Here is a 16,312-nt window from a genome sequence, read left to right as displayed (position 1 = left end):
TTCCTAATTATATTAGTCGTCTTGCTCTTTGGTTTGCAAATTTGATTTAAAATTATGGTCTTACTAGTATTACTCCAAAAAACTTTTTAGCCAAAATGGTCCATGAGATTTGTATAACTCATCACTTTGGTCCCTGAGATTTGCATAACTCATCATTTTGGTCCTAAGATTTGAAATCAATATAATTGTTCCTTGAGTTTGTCCAGCATCAATAATTTTGATCATTCCTTGAAAAATTTCTATTAAATAAGAACAGAATGACCACAATACCCTTAATTATTGTCAAATCATTTTGGTCCAATGTTTATTAATTGAGGGTATATTTGTCATTTTGATCCTTATTTAACATAATTTTACACCAAAATGATTGACGTGGATAATCTCATGACTACTTCTATTGATTTCAAATCTTAAGAATCAAAGTGATATGTTATGCAAATCTTAAAGATTATTTTGGCTAAAAAGTCTACTTCAAAATTAAATGATATTTCAACAAGGAAAAATAAATCACGATTCAATCGAAAACGCCGTCGTATAGAGAAAAGGCGCGGTCGTATGAATAAAAGCACATCGAAGAAACCAGAACAAACGTACCAAAAAGCGAAGAAGACGGCCTCCGGCGATCTTCAATCATCGGAGAAAATCACATATACGGCGTCACTTTGTCGACCTTCAGTCACTCTCCTACTGAAGACACAGAAGCGTGTAAGAAACACAATCTGAAAGTTTGTACCCTAGAATTTAATTTCAATTCTTAAACCCCTGTTTGGAGGGGATTGATTCTTGAAGCTCGGAAAAACCCTAGAATCTCAGAGCGGGGCAGAACCCCCGATTGGATTGGATCAAAGATGCCTCAGGTGAGGATCATCGCGAAGAATTTCATGGACATGGTGGCCGCCCTGCCCGCCATGAAGCTCGACAAGCTATACGAGAATGCATTCATCTGCGAAGCAATTCTCAGGTCTTGACCTTTTCTGCTTTTCTTACTTCAATCTTTTATCGCTTTTGCAATGTCGAGTATTAGCTTTATTTGCTCATCGATTTTTGGGGTTAATTTGTGTTTGTTGATTGAGTGCATAGGGAACTAGCTGAGCCCTGTAGTCTTTGATGAGTGAGTGAGTGAGTGAATAATCATCTTGGTGCAATTTTTGGATCTCGGTTTTCTTTGTCATTGCGGCACATTAGCTTTGTTTTTGGGTTCATTTGTGTGTGTTTTTTGATTAGTGCATATGAACGACTCTGTGATCTTTATGCACTGTGATCTTTGATGAGTTAGTGATGATCGTGTAGGTACAATTTTTAGGTTTCGAGTTGCTTTCGCATTTCACGTATTGGTTTTATTTACTTGTTTATTTTGGGTTGTATTTTAGTTTATGTTTGTTGATTAAGTGTATATGAACTAGCTTAGTAATAATCATAGAGCTGCAATTTTCAGGTCTCTGCCACCGTTGGCTAAGAAATATGTCTTGCAACTGTTGTGCATTGAAGTTCCGGTGACTGCCAAGTCAATGGACGAGTGGGTGCTTCCTGATGGGGTCTCGAAACATAGAGTTGCAATTGATCGGCTGATTCAATTGAGAATATTTACTGAAACTGTGGACAGGTGATTCGAGCTTTCTTTTATGGTTTTCCAGAAGAACATTTTGAATTTGATGCTGGGTGGTATCTTTTTTTTATTTATATTGTTTTCATTTTTGACTTTATGACAGGAAGAGGGAAACAACTTACACACTAAATCCTATATTTCAGACAAATCTCAAGAAGCTTCTGGTACACGGGTGAGTTTTATGTCGCCTACTTACTTCTATTTGTGTGTATATTTTAGGGATCAAAGTAATTACAAGATAGTGGGTTATGCGTTTATGTATAGGGTTTACTCATGCAGAAGTTTCAGGGCCTCCGTTCATTATTTCACTTTTTTATACTGCAGTGTAGTTTTGCCAAGAGAACCAATGCCTTCAAATATCACAGTGAGGCTCCCAAGCTTGGAGGATCTTCAGGCTTTTGCCCTAGAACAATGGGAGGTATGGACCCATGCATCTATTACCTTTTTGAATTTATGATTCTGTTTTTAAATATTTTGTCTGCCTTTTGTGTACTGTGGTGACTATGATGTATAGTTGTATATTATTATTTTATATAACTTCTTATTGTGAAGTTTTATAATTTAGGTTTGCTCTTCTTTATGACTTTCTGTCATGTAAAATCAGTGTTTCTTGCTGCAACTTATCAACTCATCTCAAAGTGAGAGGCCATCGAACATCAGTTCGTCTATGATGAAAACTTTCCAGCGGGGTCTTTTGAGTCAAAGGTCCTTGCTTTTGTTATTAGTTTTTCCTGCTACACAAGCCTGTCTTTCTTTTGCACATATGAAAAGATTAACATTGTATCTCATATCTGATATCGGGGTTTTCCATTTTCTGTTTGTACAGGGATAGAGAAGCTCCAAGATTAACTGAAAGTGGTTTCCAGTTCTTGGTATGCAAACCGCTTCAACTGCTTGCATGCAGCATGTTTGATTTCTCTTAATTCTTACTGGATATTATTTCTGATATGCGAATACCACAGTTGATGGATACAAATGCGCAACTCTGGTACATCATCAGAGAGTACATCTCTAACTCAGAGGTATGGATTCATTATGTTATTAGTTGTTGGTCCTTTCCAGACCATTAACCTGATATTTTTTTGCTTGTTATTACTCTGTACTCTGAAGTCTGAGCTTCTATTATGGTTCCAAGTTGTTTATTAAGTACTAGAAAAGCAAAATGTAGAACTGATTTATGATCAAATGTTGCAGAACAGTTTGAAGGTTTTTCTTTCTGGGGCTTAATGATTCATAGTGTCAACCAAATCTTTTTAGTATTTTTATATTATTCTGTGTGTGTTCCTATGGTTTAATTAATCAAGGGAATTTAATTATAATCATTTGGGCAGACGAAATAAGGAAAATTTTTCCTAATGTGTTTCCTTGAGGACTCGAGTTAGAAGTTGAAAGTACAATGTGACTATGTTTGTGATGTTGACTGTTATCCTACACTAAGTTATTGAGATGAAAAAATGATAAGAAAGTGCAACTTAAGTTTTTCTTCTCAGTAGCTGTGTTCATGAGTTTTATCTTATATCTGATCTCTCCTCAATTTTATTTGTTGCAGGAGCGTGGTTTAGATTCTGCAGATTTGATTTCATTCCTGCTAGAACTTAGTTTTCATGTTACAGGCGAGGTATTAGTTATATGCTTTTTATACATGACTATTCTTTTGCAGTAGCATGTGCTTTATTTTATTGAATTTCCCCATATTTTCTTTTCTGGCTAATTTTTTTTTTCCAACTGAGACGTAAATAGTGTTGCAGTAAATGCTGCCATAAGAACTTTTGATAGAATTCAATTCATTATTTATTTGTAGAAAGCGTTTCCTTCCACATGGGAAGTTTATACCTGGATTTTTTCTCTCATCTTGATTCTTTTTTTTTTTTTTTTTTGTGTGTGTGTGTGTGTAAGGCATATAACATAAATACATTGAACGAGAGGCAGAAGAATATAATCAAGGATCTTGCAGATTTGGGACTTATCAAACTTCAGCAGGTTATACTTTTGTGATTTATTCTTTGTTTTACTTGTGCTGATAATTTCCTAGATGATAGTTTAACCATATCCTAACATCAAGTTTTACTTGCTGCCTTTTTTTGTACTTATCCAGGGAAGGAAAGACAGTTGGTTTATACCTACTGAATTAGCGACTAATCTATCAGTCAGCTTGACAGACTCATCATCGAGGAAACAGGTTTGTTATTTGTACTCATGCTAGCTTTGTCTCAAATTGGTTATTCTGCAACTGATTCTCTATCATCAAGAAAACCGGTGTGCATTCCATGGCTATACATGCTACTTACGAATTGTTTACTCAATTTTTGTTCAGGGATTTGTTGTTGTGGAAACAAACTTCAGACTCTATGCCTACTCAACATCTAAATTACATTGTGAAATTTTACGTCTTTTCTCAAGGTATATGCTGACCAATTGGTCGATCAACTGCCTTGTACAGTTTGCAGTTTCTGTTTTCTTTTAGTCATGAGACACATGAAATAATTTTGCATGCTGTTTGAATACCCTTTTAATTATGGCCTAGAAATTGTTGAAAGCACAAAGAGATGCATATAAGAAAGATGGTAGAAGAAAATCAAGCTGAAGGCTTATAAATGCATTTTTGGATTTCCTGCCTCTGAATTTTCTCGTCCTAGGGTCGGGGGAGAGTTAGCATTTAGCTACAGTAGGGGGTGTCATTGTTTTGGTTGTGTTGGTATACAATACTTCTTGTTCTTTTTAATTTCTGAGCTAAGTTTTTATTAAAATTCTTACTAAAATTTTCTTTTTCTTCTCTCTGCAGGGTAGAATATCAACTTCCAAACCTTATTGTTGGAGCAATAACAAAAGAAAGTTTATATAGTGCTTTTGAAAATGGCATCACTGGAGAACAGGCAAATATTTTCTTTTCGTTACTATACTTTTAGTTTTTCAGTATAAGTCTAAGTACTTTTGGCTATACTTAGTCCTCCTCAAGTTGTCTGAGAGTCGTGGGAAAACGATGGTGTACTTAGTTGAGATAACTGCCTCAATTCTTGTACAACAAATGAGTACAAAGATAGAGCCTTTCTAGGGATGTTTTGCTTCACAAGCTTAAGAATTAGGATGTTCTTCTTCAGTAGTCTTTCTTGGCTTTTTCTCCATCTAGCTCTTATGCTTCTTTATGCAGTAGATTTTTAGATGACCTTCATTTTAGTTGCTATGTTTTCTCTACAGTATAGGTTTTTTCGGTTCTTGGTTTACCGAGCGTATATTCCCTGTGTGCTTATGGAAAAGGCTTCAAGTGCTAGTACCTATCTTTCTGTACGCACAAACGCACATCCTCACTAGTCACATGGGAGAAAAGGGTTGCTGAAAGTGTTTCTGGAATGTTGGAAGTCTAATATATTTTTATATCTTCTTTTTTGGGCAGATAATTTCTTTTCTTCAGCAGAATGCACATCCACGCGTTGCAGAGAGAGTACCATCCGTACCTGAGAATGTCACAGATCAGGTCTGATCCTTCTCTATCTTCATGTTTGAATTCAGCAAAATATTTGAGAGTTCAATTTGCTCAACTCCGATGGAGGAAAAAATGTCCAATATCAAGCTCGGCTGTGCTCTTCTATAAAACTAAATATAACAGAGTTCTTTGAATTGGATGGTTTTTATTTGTGTTCTGTTGTAAGGGACTTCCATGCATGTTGGTATTCTGACATTTTCAATTTCACTCGTATCTGGCAGATTAGGCTGTGGGAAACAGATCTGAATAGGGTTGAGATGACTCCAGCTTATTATTACGATGAATTTCCAACCAGGGTGACAATCCGCTTACCAAAATTGACGCGTTTATTATTTTTTTTTTCCTTTCCATTATTATGATTTTTCATTTATAACTGCCAGGAACTCCTCGAGGGTGCTTCTGACTTTGCGCGAGGCTATAATGCTCTGCTGTGGGAGGATGTAAACTCGAAAAAGATGCGTTTAGTGGTCAAGGCAGAAAACCACGTGCACATGCGAGAATATCTTGGACGTCAAAGGCAGTAAGGGGCTGTTATCAGTTAACAAATTCCGGCAAACCTCGCTGCTGCGGAAAATGCTCGGTCTAAGATCCTTGGAGCTGTTACATATAAAAGATATGTTCTTGTAGCTGGAATTGCTTGCAAAGTCGTACCTCTTTTGGAGTTTTAGCTTTGCATGGCAACCGCAGTGGAAAATTGCGGGATCAATGCAATTTTCTGCGCATATCTTGGCTGTATATATGTACACACTACGAGATGGAATGTGCAATTTTGAAATTGCAATGTGCAAAATCGAGCTGGATTTAGACTGATTGACATGATTTTACGAACCGTCGTTTCCGGTTTTGGAATTGGAGCTTGTACCAAAGGATATTAACGGTTGCTTAATAAAACTTTGTAGAATTCTCTTCATCGAAAGCGATTGTTTGATGAAATTTTATTCGTTCAATGTTAGTTTGATAATTATTTCATTGATGGGTTTTATTGCTGTAGATAGAGAAGAATAATAATGGTAGAAAGAATTTTAAGTTATTATATTTAATTAAAATTTAGTAACGGAATGATTATTACTTTTATTTCTTTCATCATTGGTTTGTGTTACTAATCCTATCCTTTTAGTTTTTTATTTTTTAATAAAGAAAAAAAAATAAATTCAAATTGCAAAGGAAAGAAAAATATTAAAAAATTGAAAGCATAAATGAGGAATAAACAAAAAATTGAAAGCTTGTTGCTGCCCAGGATCGAACTGGAGACCTTTAGTGTGTAAGACTAACGTGATAACCACTACACCACAGCAACATCTTATTAGATGTCAGATTTTATAAATATTGTACCATACTGACACACACGACCCGGCATATATCCAACTAGACAAATCGACTTGTGCTACCCGATGCTTGGAAAGTGACGAATCCGTAAAGTGATGGTGATGTCAAAAGTGCGAGTAAATTAAAACCTAAAGTAATTAATACTAGAATGCACACATGAGCGAGGTTACTGATTCTTTTCCTTAAAATTACTTTATTCCTGCCACCTAAAGTTAAACATTGGCATCTTGCTATCCACACACCTTTTTTGACCTTTCACACATCTCATGATAATTTCTATCCTTTGATCCTCTTTAGTTCATTCAATCTGACGGTTAGAAATTGAGAGAGATGTGTGAAAGGCAAAACGAGGTGCGCATATCACCCCAAACATGATAACGTGTGGGATTGGAACAGACCAATATATCAGTATCACAGGACAAAATCTACTCACAAAAATCTTAGTAAAAAGACACATTACTCACTTTCTTAGAAATTTCCTACTCGGCACTTCTCAACAAATGTCTTGAACAGAATTCAAGTTGTACCACCATCCCTTAATCATTAAGAAGAATTTATGAACTAAAACATCGAACTTTTAAACGTTGCATGCTTCAAGTTTTTTTACTTTGAAGCGGTTTTGTTTGTTGGAAAGCGTTTTCAGCCATTCCAGAAGCGGTTCTGAACAAGGGATTGAGGTTTAATTGTAATCTTTAATTTGGAGTTCTTACTTTGTCCAAGTTGAAAAGCTTTGGTAGTCACTAGCTAGCTACTACAATGGCGGCAACAATTGCAAGAATCTGCCTGCAGTCACTGCTGAAAGCTATGAACTCACTTTTGGGAATGGTTGGAATTGCTATGATTCTGTATGGCCTTTGGATGCTTAGAGTTTGGCTGAGGGACTCTGACGGTTCGCCCTTTGACCATCATAGTGTTGTTCCTCCATGGTAAGCACTCTCTTGATGGTTGATACCGTGTTGATATGAATCTCGTACAACTACAGTTTAGTCGGATCCCCCTTACGAAGGGTTATGTATATTAATGGTAGTAATTGTTTATGTTGGAGAAAATGATATCGATACATTATAAATGACGGATCAATAGTCCGTTCATATACATAATGGACGTCTGGTCCATAGCCAGACTACTTTTTATTTTATCAATCGTAGTAATCATTTACCATTTTCATCCCTCTCTTGAAATTGTAGGTTTATATGCACTTCTATTGGCGCCGGTTTTACCGTGTGCATAATAACATGCATAGGTCACGTTGCTGCAAAGTTTACGCATGGCTGTTGCCTCTCTTTTGTATCCTTTTCTGGTTTTGTACATAGGCGTTGCAAACTCGAATTTATCTTATGTTTGAGAGATTCTAACCTGTAACAGGGGTATATCGCCTTTTTAGTATTTTTGTGTCAAGTGACACGGGAGATACTTATGGGGACATATACACCCGGTTGTACTGAAGAAACACCTTTCATGTTGACCTTGAACAAGTTCTAGTATATGTTGATCATGTTTTTGCTGCTTCTACTGGAGTTTGCAGCGGCTGCAGATATACTTTTAAATTCAGACTGGGAAAAGGTAAACCATAGTCCTCGTTTTTGCAGATGTGAGTTAAGCCAGTTGGCCAAGGCAGCGTGCCCGCCTTTTTTCGCCTAATGTTGAACCCTCTTTTCTGCATGCTAAAGTAGTTTAGAATATCGCCTTATTTTTGTTTGGACTTAATTTGTTCTTCATTTTTCAGGATTTGCCATATGACCGGACAGGAAAGTTCAGTGATTTCAAAGATTTTGTTGAGTCGAAATTGGACATATTTCAGTGGATCGGCTTGTTCATCGTCTTAGCACAGGTGGTTTTAAGTGTTTGATGCTTTTGCTAACAATAACAACCAGTGTTCTGAAAACGCATTTAAACCCATCTGGTTAAAGTTTAGGGTTTTCACAAGTAAGCGCCTTAGAACTATGGTCTATAGTCGAAACTGCTTAAATCTCTATTCGAAAGAGAAACTCTAGACCCAACTGTTATTGCACCGAATGTTATTTCAGTATAGGCGAGGGTCTTTTCTTCCTATAATTTGATTCTATAAGTGTTTCCGACTAACATTATCGGCTGTCATGGGGACTAAAGTAGATAATCTGCAGGGTTTATCAATCGTACTAGCCACAGCTCTACGGTCTGCAGGGCCAAACCAAAGATCCAGCTACGATAGCGATGAAGAGTGTCCCCCGGAGAGACTTCCGCTCATAAATCCTAATGGTCAACCTGCCAAGAACAGTAACTGGAATGTAAGAATTCACTCCTAAACCTGCTATCTCACTGCTTCAGCTTCTTTTATTTTACGACATTTTCTTCTTTCTATGGATTTGACATTTGATGCATCACTTTCTGTTTCTCCTTCTCAGTCAATCAAGTGAAGAGAGCAAAGATACTAGAGCTCTACGATGATACCACTCACTGTCACCAGATGCTTGGGGGAGAAGAAACTGAAGTCTTGTTGCTGTGTCGTTTGGTTCTTAGAATCCATATGTATAGTGATGATGTTTTCCTACCTTGGTTTACTTCTTTTGGTTTAACAATGTCTCAGACTTCTGCTAGCATAAGCGGCCCAGATGAGGGTGGATGGCCGATTGACCATAGCATACCTCGAATCTCTTTCCATCTTTTCGATATATAAAATAGGGTTCATAGCTTAAACAAAATGTTTTTTTTTCCAATTGCTAATTAATGAATAAATATAACTTCCTTTTCTTCGGTCTGTACAACAGTAAAACGAATGACCCTACAAACAATCGAAAGTACAAGAACGAATAACCCTTTTAAGAACCAGTATAGGATACAAAAAAATGGAACAAAATAGTGCCGGAGAGAGAATCTATTGAGATTTTGTTGCCTCTCTTCATTCGACTGAACGGTCCAACAGTTCGATCAGTTATGTACATGTAGATCACTTGGCTCCAAGATTTATACGACTCCAAACCCTCGTAGTCTTCCGGTGCAATGTCCTTCACCTTATGAAGCTTGCTCCCGGGAATTCTGGGGAAATCGTGGTGCTCGTTGTGGTAGCCTACATGTCAAGCTAGGAGACTGAGAGGGCCATAGTAAGAATACGTCTCCTGATCAGGGTTAAAGACATAATGCTACGAAATGAAGTGACCCTGCCATTGGGTGCATCCCACCGCTGACAAATGTAGAGAGGATCAAGCAAGCAAAAAGATTTCCAGCCGTAAAAGTAGACCATGGCAACATCAAGGGCTATCTGAATGAAAAGGTTGAGGAACTCCCAATAACCAGGGGGTTTCGGTTTGAGAAACACAGGCCGAAGCGCATAGAAGAAGAGTTGAAGGAGAAACCATATGGATTTCGTGACCACATTAGTCACCACATGGCTTGCTTGGGATGTCCATATCAATTCCGTCTACTCCCTGGAAGCGATGGTGCTCAAGGTGATTGAAAGGTGACAGACACGGGAACACCAATCGGGAGGTTAGCAAAAATACCGAGCCAGCGGTTGTAGACGGGAGTGGAGAAGGCGAGATTGTGACTGAGCTCATGGATGGCCAAGTAGAGGTTGTGGTTGAGAAACGAGCCAAAGAAGTAGGCTACCCTAGCATCTTCAGCCAGCCTGCATTGTGGAGGGCTGTTGCAGTCCAGAGTTGAAGCAAGACAACCACAGTAATCTGCACCATGATTTCATTTCAAGGTCATTAAACAAAATCAAAATATAGTTAACGGGGACATTTGCGTTTCGGTTCATCTCAATAGAAAGCATAAATTCGATTCACACGAAAGAGCACAAATGAGATATCAAGTGAGGAAACAAAATTCGCAAAAGCAGCATGCGCAATTTGTTCATGACATCTTAATCTGAGGGTACTGAGAGAGGATCTGACGACGCCTAGAAGCGTGAGGCTCATCCGCACCAAGTTCTGCTAGCAAAACTAACAGGACATTTAGTGCAGAAAGCTCAAAACTTTGGGAAGGCTCCCAAAACTAACATCTGCGAAAACTAACATTTAATGCAAAAAATGGCCACTTCGCGTCTGAAATTCGCAACATAATTCAGAAAAGCGGAAAGCTTTCAATACCCAATTGCAGAAACAAATCAAAAATCGTATCCGCATCAAGTTCTTGGAATCACCAACATTGTCACTGTCACAGATAAAACCAATGGATAAAAACAAACACCAACAGGCAAAACAAAGAAAACCCAACAAAAATGGTTCTGGAAAGCCAAAGTGTGGAGTGAGATACCTTGAGGAAAGCCCAGGGGTCGGGACCAAAGAGCTCCTTAATCTGAGGGTACTGAGAGAGGATCTGACGACGCCTAGAAGCGTGAGGCTCATCCGTGTAGGACCAGAAGAAGTCTGTAGCCATCACTCCCTCCTCTTCTGTTGCCTCTCTCTCTCCCCCTCTTCCCATCTCTCCCTCCTCCCCTCTCTCAAAAGACCCTTTCTTTTCCTTACCTCTTCCTTCCGGGCTTCCTCTCTCTGTGTCTAATATTTATGTTTGCTTTTCGTTTCCTGGTTCACTTCGAATCTGAGTCGTTCTTTCTATTTGTGGCATGAGTGGACTTCTTTACCAACCAAAAGTACGTGTCCTTTTCTACTTCAATAATGTTATTCTTACGATATTTTTGTACCACAATTGTATACTATGTGGTATTTGATGTAAACAGTCACATCATCTAAATTTAGTTTCAAAATGTTAATCAATAATTAATAAAAAGATTGTTAATTAAATGATGATTATGGTATACAAAAAGTTTTCTTCTTCCATCTAAGATTATTTAAGTGTTTTAATTAATAAAAAGATTGAAATTAAATGACATAATTTGTCCAACTCATCTGTCACCTAAGATGGTAAATAAATGTGGTAGAAAATTGTGATAAGAATAACATTACTCTTTCTACTTTTTAAATCTTTTAGTTACGTGTTTCTCTTTATCTATTATGACAAGGACACAAAACCCACATAAGATAACAAAAAGAACGGATCCCTTTCACCAAGTATCGAGATATAATTGGTTGTGCAAATTTTAGATAGAATTATTATTTACATAACACTTCTTATCTTCAGATTTCAATGTTGTATGAATGGTAGAGGTATTTATAGGAAAAAAATTAGAATTTTTTTTTTTTAAATTTGTCCAAAGAAAAAAAAATGCAAATTTCCTCAGCATGACGTTAGCTAGCTGTTGCTAGTTGTCGTCATGCTGACACCAGTTAACCGTTGGCATTCAAATAGGCTGAGCTGGAGGGCTAGCAAAATGTCAAGCTTGACATTCTGGAGGGCTGGTAAAACGTCAAGCTTGACATTCTAGTGCTTGAGGGCTTGGCAGGGCTGGCAAAATGTCAAGCTTGACATTCTGGCGCTGGAGGGTTGGCTGAAATGGCCAGCCTGCTGGCCTAATTTAGGGGTTTGGGCCCAGTGAGCCTGTGACATCCCACATCACCCAGGGGAGTGATCCTTAAATGTATATTCTCATCCCTACCTAGCATGAGGCCTTTTGGGAGCTCCTTGGCTTCATGTTCCGTATGAACTCTGAAGTTAAGCGAGAAGGGGGCTAGAGCAATCTCATGATGGGTGACCCACGGGGAAGTTGCTCGTGAATTCCCAAAAACAAAACCGTAAGGGAATGGTAAGCCCAAAGCGGACAATATCGTGCTACGGTGGTGGAGCGAGCCTGGGAAGTGATCCGCCCTGGGACAATTGGTATCAGAGCCTAACCCTGGTCGTGGTGTGCTGACGAGGACTTCGGGCCTCTAAGGGGGGTGGATTGTGACATCCCACATCGCCTAGGGGAGTGATCCTTAAATGTATATTCTCATCCCTACCTAGCACGAGGCTTTTTGGGAGCTCACTGGCTTCGGGTTTCGTAGGAACTCCGAAGTTAAGCGAGAAGGGGTTAGAGCAATCCCATGATGGGTAACCCACTCGGAAGTTGCTCGTGAATTCCCAAAAACAAAACCGTGAGGAAATGGTAAGCCCAAAGCGGACAATATCGTGCTACGGTGGTGGAGCGGGGCCGGGAAGTGATCCGCCCTAAGCCGAGATGTGACAGAGCCCTCAAGCCCTTTAGCTTAGCCCTTGATTGGAGATGATTTTCGTGTCATTCCGAACTATTTTTTGCCATGACATGATTAAAACACATTGCCACCAAAGGAAATGGACAAACCAACGTACCCAAATCATTTCTATGTGGGTTGGATTGGGCGAGTTCTATAGATTGGGTCTAATTGTTTTTTGTCTTATAAGTCCTTCACCCTTTCAGGTAACCTCATACATGGTCAATCACTCGTACTTGCCAAGTTGGCATAAGAAGGTCCCGCATATGCACCCATTTGGAACCAACAAGATCCTCTCTGGATCTTTTCGATGAGGATCTTGAAGATCCGTAAATCATGTCTGTTCATTGTACATTGTCTGATTAATTTTTGTCAGATAATGTTTGTATTTAATTTTAAATAAAAATATTTAAAATAATTTCTAACTGCACAATGTACAAGAAACATATATAATTCACGAATTACCGAATCCTCACAAAGAGGATCCGGATTCCATTTGGAATATGCTTTTATAGAAAATACTTGTCTATTGAAGATGAACACTTTTCCAAAAAGCACAAAAGAGCCACCCTTTAGTTGTTTCGGACAAACACGTCTAAATCGCTTCTAATTATATGAAAACACATTTTCAGCCATTTCAAAAACATAACCTAAACGCTTCTAATTATATGAAAACACGTTTTCAATCGTTTCAAAAACATAACCTAACGAGTATACGCTAATGAAACAAGGAAAATTGAAAGGACAGATAAGCTCATATGTGCCCATGAGAGAAAACAAAGTCTATTACTTCAGTTGTCCATTATTTCAGGAACAATAAACACTGTTGAAGCCCATCCATCCTCAAAGTTTTCGTTTGTATATCAGTTGCAACTTAGCACGAAGAAACATAATCTCGTCTTTCATCAACTAGAAATTCTCACCACATTGCGTTCGCCCATCGCTCCGCGTCGGAACAGTTCCTCCGTCCGAACCCACTCAATTCGAAACAAGGAGAGGACTTGTATGTAAAAAACTAAGCCAACTTCAAAGCTGTACAAGCATGTACAAATGCACTACATACAATTTATAAACTCCTCAACTTCACCCGCCAGCCAACAATAACTCAGGCCGGGTCTTCTGAACAGAAGTGGGATGATACCGCCCTACTTACACATGCCGAATGAATTTTCAGTCCTTATGCAATCAAAAGAAAAGAAACTAGTTCATTAAATTGCAACGGGAGACTGGTTTTGGACCCCATCGATCACCTTAAGTGGGAATCATACGAGTCAAAAGGGTTATCCGGTGTAATAAGGGGCAACTTATCTATATACATGAAAAGCCTCCTGAGATTCTCCCTCATCACTGTTTCCATGTCGACTATGTCCCTGCTGTCCATGTATACCCAAAGATCGCCCGAGTTCACTCTTTTAAGATTGTCACGACAGAAAGGGCACGACTTAGATCTTGTATGCCTGCAAATGTGTCAACAGATCGTTAGTTTCACTCATATTCATGTAGACACAAATGAACCAGCAAGTTCCCTTTGGGAGGACCAGAGTTCATGGAAATATATTTTGCTAAAGCTGGTGATTTCTATGCTTCACAATTCCTTCATCACATAAATGATTTAAAGGGAAAGTATAGTATTTCAAAATATCTAATGACGATACAGTGTACAACAAAGCAAATACCTATCTGGTCAGCGGACAAATCAAATTATGAGTACAAGCTAGAACCAAAGAAAAATATACCATAGAGTTTAGGATTTAGGCGACGACAACTGGCTGAACTTTTAATGGTAAACCCATGGTACAAGGTTTCTCATTCTTTCTCAATTCAAATGCCAATAAAACAACCATGATGGGTGTAAGTGAATCTTAACAAACAACAAAGTCTGGAGCAACAGTGAGAGGTCTAGAAAAGTTCTTATCCCACACCCACAGGAAAATTGTTGGGGAGATATGTCTGCAACCTACTACTGAACCTAGAAGCCGCAAGTCTACACTACAATCATTTCTACGTTCAATTTTCCAATTACCATAACTTAAAACCACTATGCTCATGATGCCGTAGCTCAAAGTGCATTTCAACTTTGGGCAAAGTTACCCACGTACTGCAGGGCTCAACGTCTTATCAACTATTTGATACAGAAAGCAACATAATTTCTGAGCAAGACTGAAAACATGAATCTTCCCAAAAAAGTACCAGAAATATAGAGGAGCAGGCGAACTTTGATGTTTAAATAAGGTCAGAGAGAGAGAGAGAGAGAGAGAGTACCAATCACGGTAACATTTTAGGCACAAAACATGGTTGCAGTTCGGCAATACAATTTTACTATTTGTCTCCATGCATATACCGCATTCCTCTTCTCTTTCAATGTCTATATCTGAACACTGTCTACTTTCCTCATCATCTCTTTTGCAATACCTTTCCATGCATACTGCCTTCTGCCTTTTATCTTCACTATCGGTGACACCTCCTTGAAGTTGCAATAAAGAGGGATAAATAACAGCTGTCCACGAGATGAGGCATCAGTAGGAAAATAAACCCTTTACCGCTCAACAAGCACCAAAAAGTAAAAGTTGTGCAATCAGAAATTTACCATAGAACTCTCTGATGCTTGCTTTCCTTTCCTTCGTAGACATGGTGGTCGAGCCATCCACATAAACCTGTAGTGTAAGCGATAATGTGAAGGTCACCCACATCCATGATTGGAATCTAACTCAAAGAAATAGAAGCTATTCAAGCTACAAACTTCAACCTTGTAGATTAGAATTCTTAACAGCCCGAGGGCTCCTGCAAGGTTGCAGCCAGTCCACTGCACCAGAAAAAGGAAGAGATGAGCGGCTGGACTGTACGACATTCTCATCTGAAGACAAGCACCATCATACTCCCTCGGAAAATCTGAGGCCCTGCACCTCACATTTCCAACATAAGGATTGAACAGAAACAGAAAACTAATTATCGGATTAAACTACCAAGATCACAGAATTATCATTAACTCATAACAGATACCAATCCAACTACTCTCTCTCGATAAAACCATCTTTCCAATCGATCTTATCATTGCAGCATTCTACTAAAAATTATGATTAAGCGCGTTTTTTCCCACCGGAACATATCTGTTGCATCCAAAACAATGAGACTAAAACGCTACATTCCAAGAAAAATGAACAAATAATTTAAAAAAAAAAAATTATGAACAAGAAATTAAAAACAACACCAGCAGGTGGAACCCATTGGCCACGTAAACCCATTTAATCCCTGACAAATTTGGTTTGGTTGCTCCCTCAAATTTCATCAAGATAAGGTTAATGCACAAATAAATATCTGCATAAACAATTAAACAATTGCTTTCCCAGAATCATAATGTCAGTGTAAAATAATTCTTAGCTATTTATTTATTAATTTTTATGATCTTTAAGCTGCACAATAACCAAAAATAAATTGACGACCCAGAAGAAAATAAATCAAAACAAACCAAGCTGAAAGGTAAAAAAATCTTACATTTCCAACATGAAATATAAATAAAAATGGAGTTAAAGTTTAAACCTTTATCACCAGAATTCAAGCAGAATATTTACAAAATAAATATTATTTAACAAAAGAAACAATTTTTTCAGAAGAACCCATTAAATTAAGAGAGCAGATGATCGCTTACAGAGTATTTGCATGCTGAATATCAGCTTCAAGAACTTTCAGAGAGTCCTTGAACGACTTTCGCATTGAAGCTATGTACATCTCCAAGGCTTACAAAATTAAAAAAAAAAAAAAAAAAAGAAATAATTACAAACCCAAAGAGATAGAAAAATGTTCAATCAGCCCCTCCAAGAACCCTAAATTTTTTTCTTCCCACTCCCCAAAATC

At 38.1% G+C, this 16,312-nt stretch overlaps 3 protein-coding genes, 1 non-coding gene and 1 pseudogene across 4 annotated transcripts; 2 read left to right on the top strand and 3 right to left on the bottom strand.

Moving 5' to 3' along the window:
* Positions 1-535: 535 nt before the first annotated feature.
* Positions 536-6,020, top strand: LOC137725680 (general transcription and DNA repair factor IIH subunit TFB2-like). The gene is made up of 15 exons (XM_068464450.1): positions 536-961; positions 1,436-1,603; positions 1,710-1,778; positions 1,931-2,024; positions 2,211-2,311; positions 2,433-2,478; positions 2,569-2,628; positions 3,156-3,224; positions 3,503-3,586; positions 3,702-3,785; positions 3,921-4,006; positions 4,389-4,479; positions 4,998-5,078; positions 5,309-5,383; positions 5,468-6,020. The coding sequence occupies exons 1-15, from the start codon at positions 849-851 to the stop codon at positions 5,609-5,611; spliced, it is 1,365 nt and encodes a 454-aa protein (XP_068320551.1). The 5' UTR covers positions 536-848; the 3' UTR covers positions 5,612-6,020.
* Positions 6,021-6,311: 291 nt separating this feature from the next.
* TRNAV-UAC (transfer RNA valine (anticodon UAC)) lies at positions 6,312-6,384 on the bottom strand. Its single transcript has one exon. It is a non-coding gene; the product is annotated as a tRNA-Val (tRNA).
* Positions 6,385-6,962: 578 nt separating this feature from the next.
* LOC137726573 (tetraspanin-19-like) lies at positions 6,963-9,089 on the top strand. The gene is made up of 6 exons (XM_068465507.1): positions 6,963-7,339; positions 7,601-7,700; positions 7,896-7,976; positions 8,140-8,244; positions 8,537-8,680; positions 8,798-9,089. Exons 1-6 carry the CDS (start codon positions 7,170-7,172, stop codon positions 8,807-8,809), a joined length of 612 nt encoding a protein of 203 aa, XP_068321608.1. The 5' UTR covers positions 6,963-7,169; the 3' UTR covers positions 8,810-9,089.
* LOC137726572 (sphingolipid delta(4)-desaturase DES1-like) lies at positions 9,085-10,904 on the bottom strand (annotated as a pseudogene).
* Positions 10,905-13,250: 2,346 nt separating this feature from the next.
* Positions 13,251-16,312, bottom strand: LOC137726589 (E3 ubiquitin-protein ligase AIRP2-like). Its single transcript, XM_068465524.1, has 5 exons — positions 16,107-16,312; positions 15,207-15,357; positions 15,048-15,114; positions 14,723-14,957; positions 13,251-13,917 (listed from the first exon to the last, which is right to left on the bottom strand). Exons 1-5 carry the CDS (start codon positions 16,184-16,186, stop codon positions 13,707-13,709), a joined length of 744 nt encoding a protein of 247 aa, XP_068321625.1. The 5' UTR covers positions 16,187-16,312; the 3' UTR covers positions 13,251-13,706.

Source organism: Pyrus communis, chromosome 2 (assembly GCF_963583255.1).
Source record: "Pyrus communis chromosome 2, drPyrComm1.1, whole genome shotgun sequence".
Classification (NCBI taxonomy): domain Eukaryota; kingdom Viridiplantae; phylum Streptophyta; class Magnoliopsida; order Rosales; family Rosaceae; genus Pyrus; species Pyrus communis.
The sequence above is the reverse complement of the archived record's forward strand: the minus strand, read 5'-3'. Positions and strand labels throughout refer to the sequence as shown.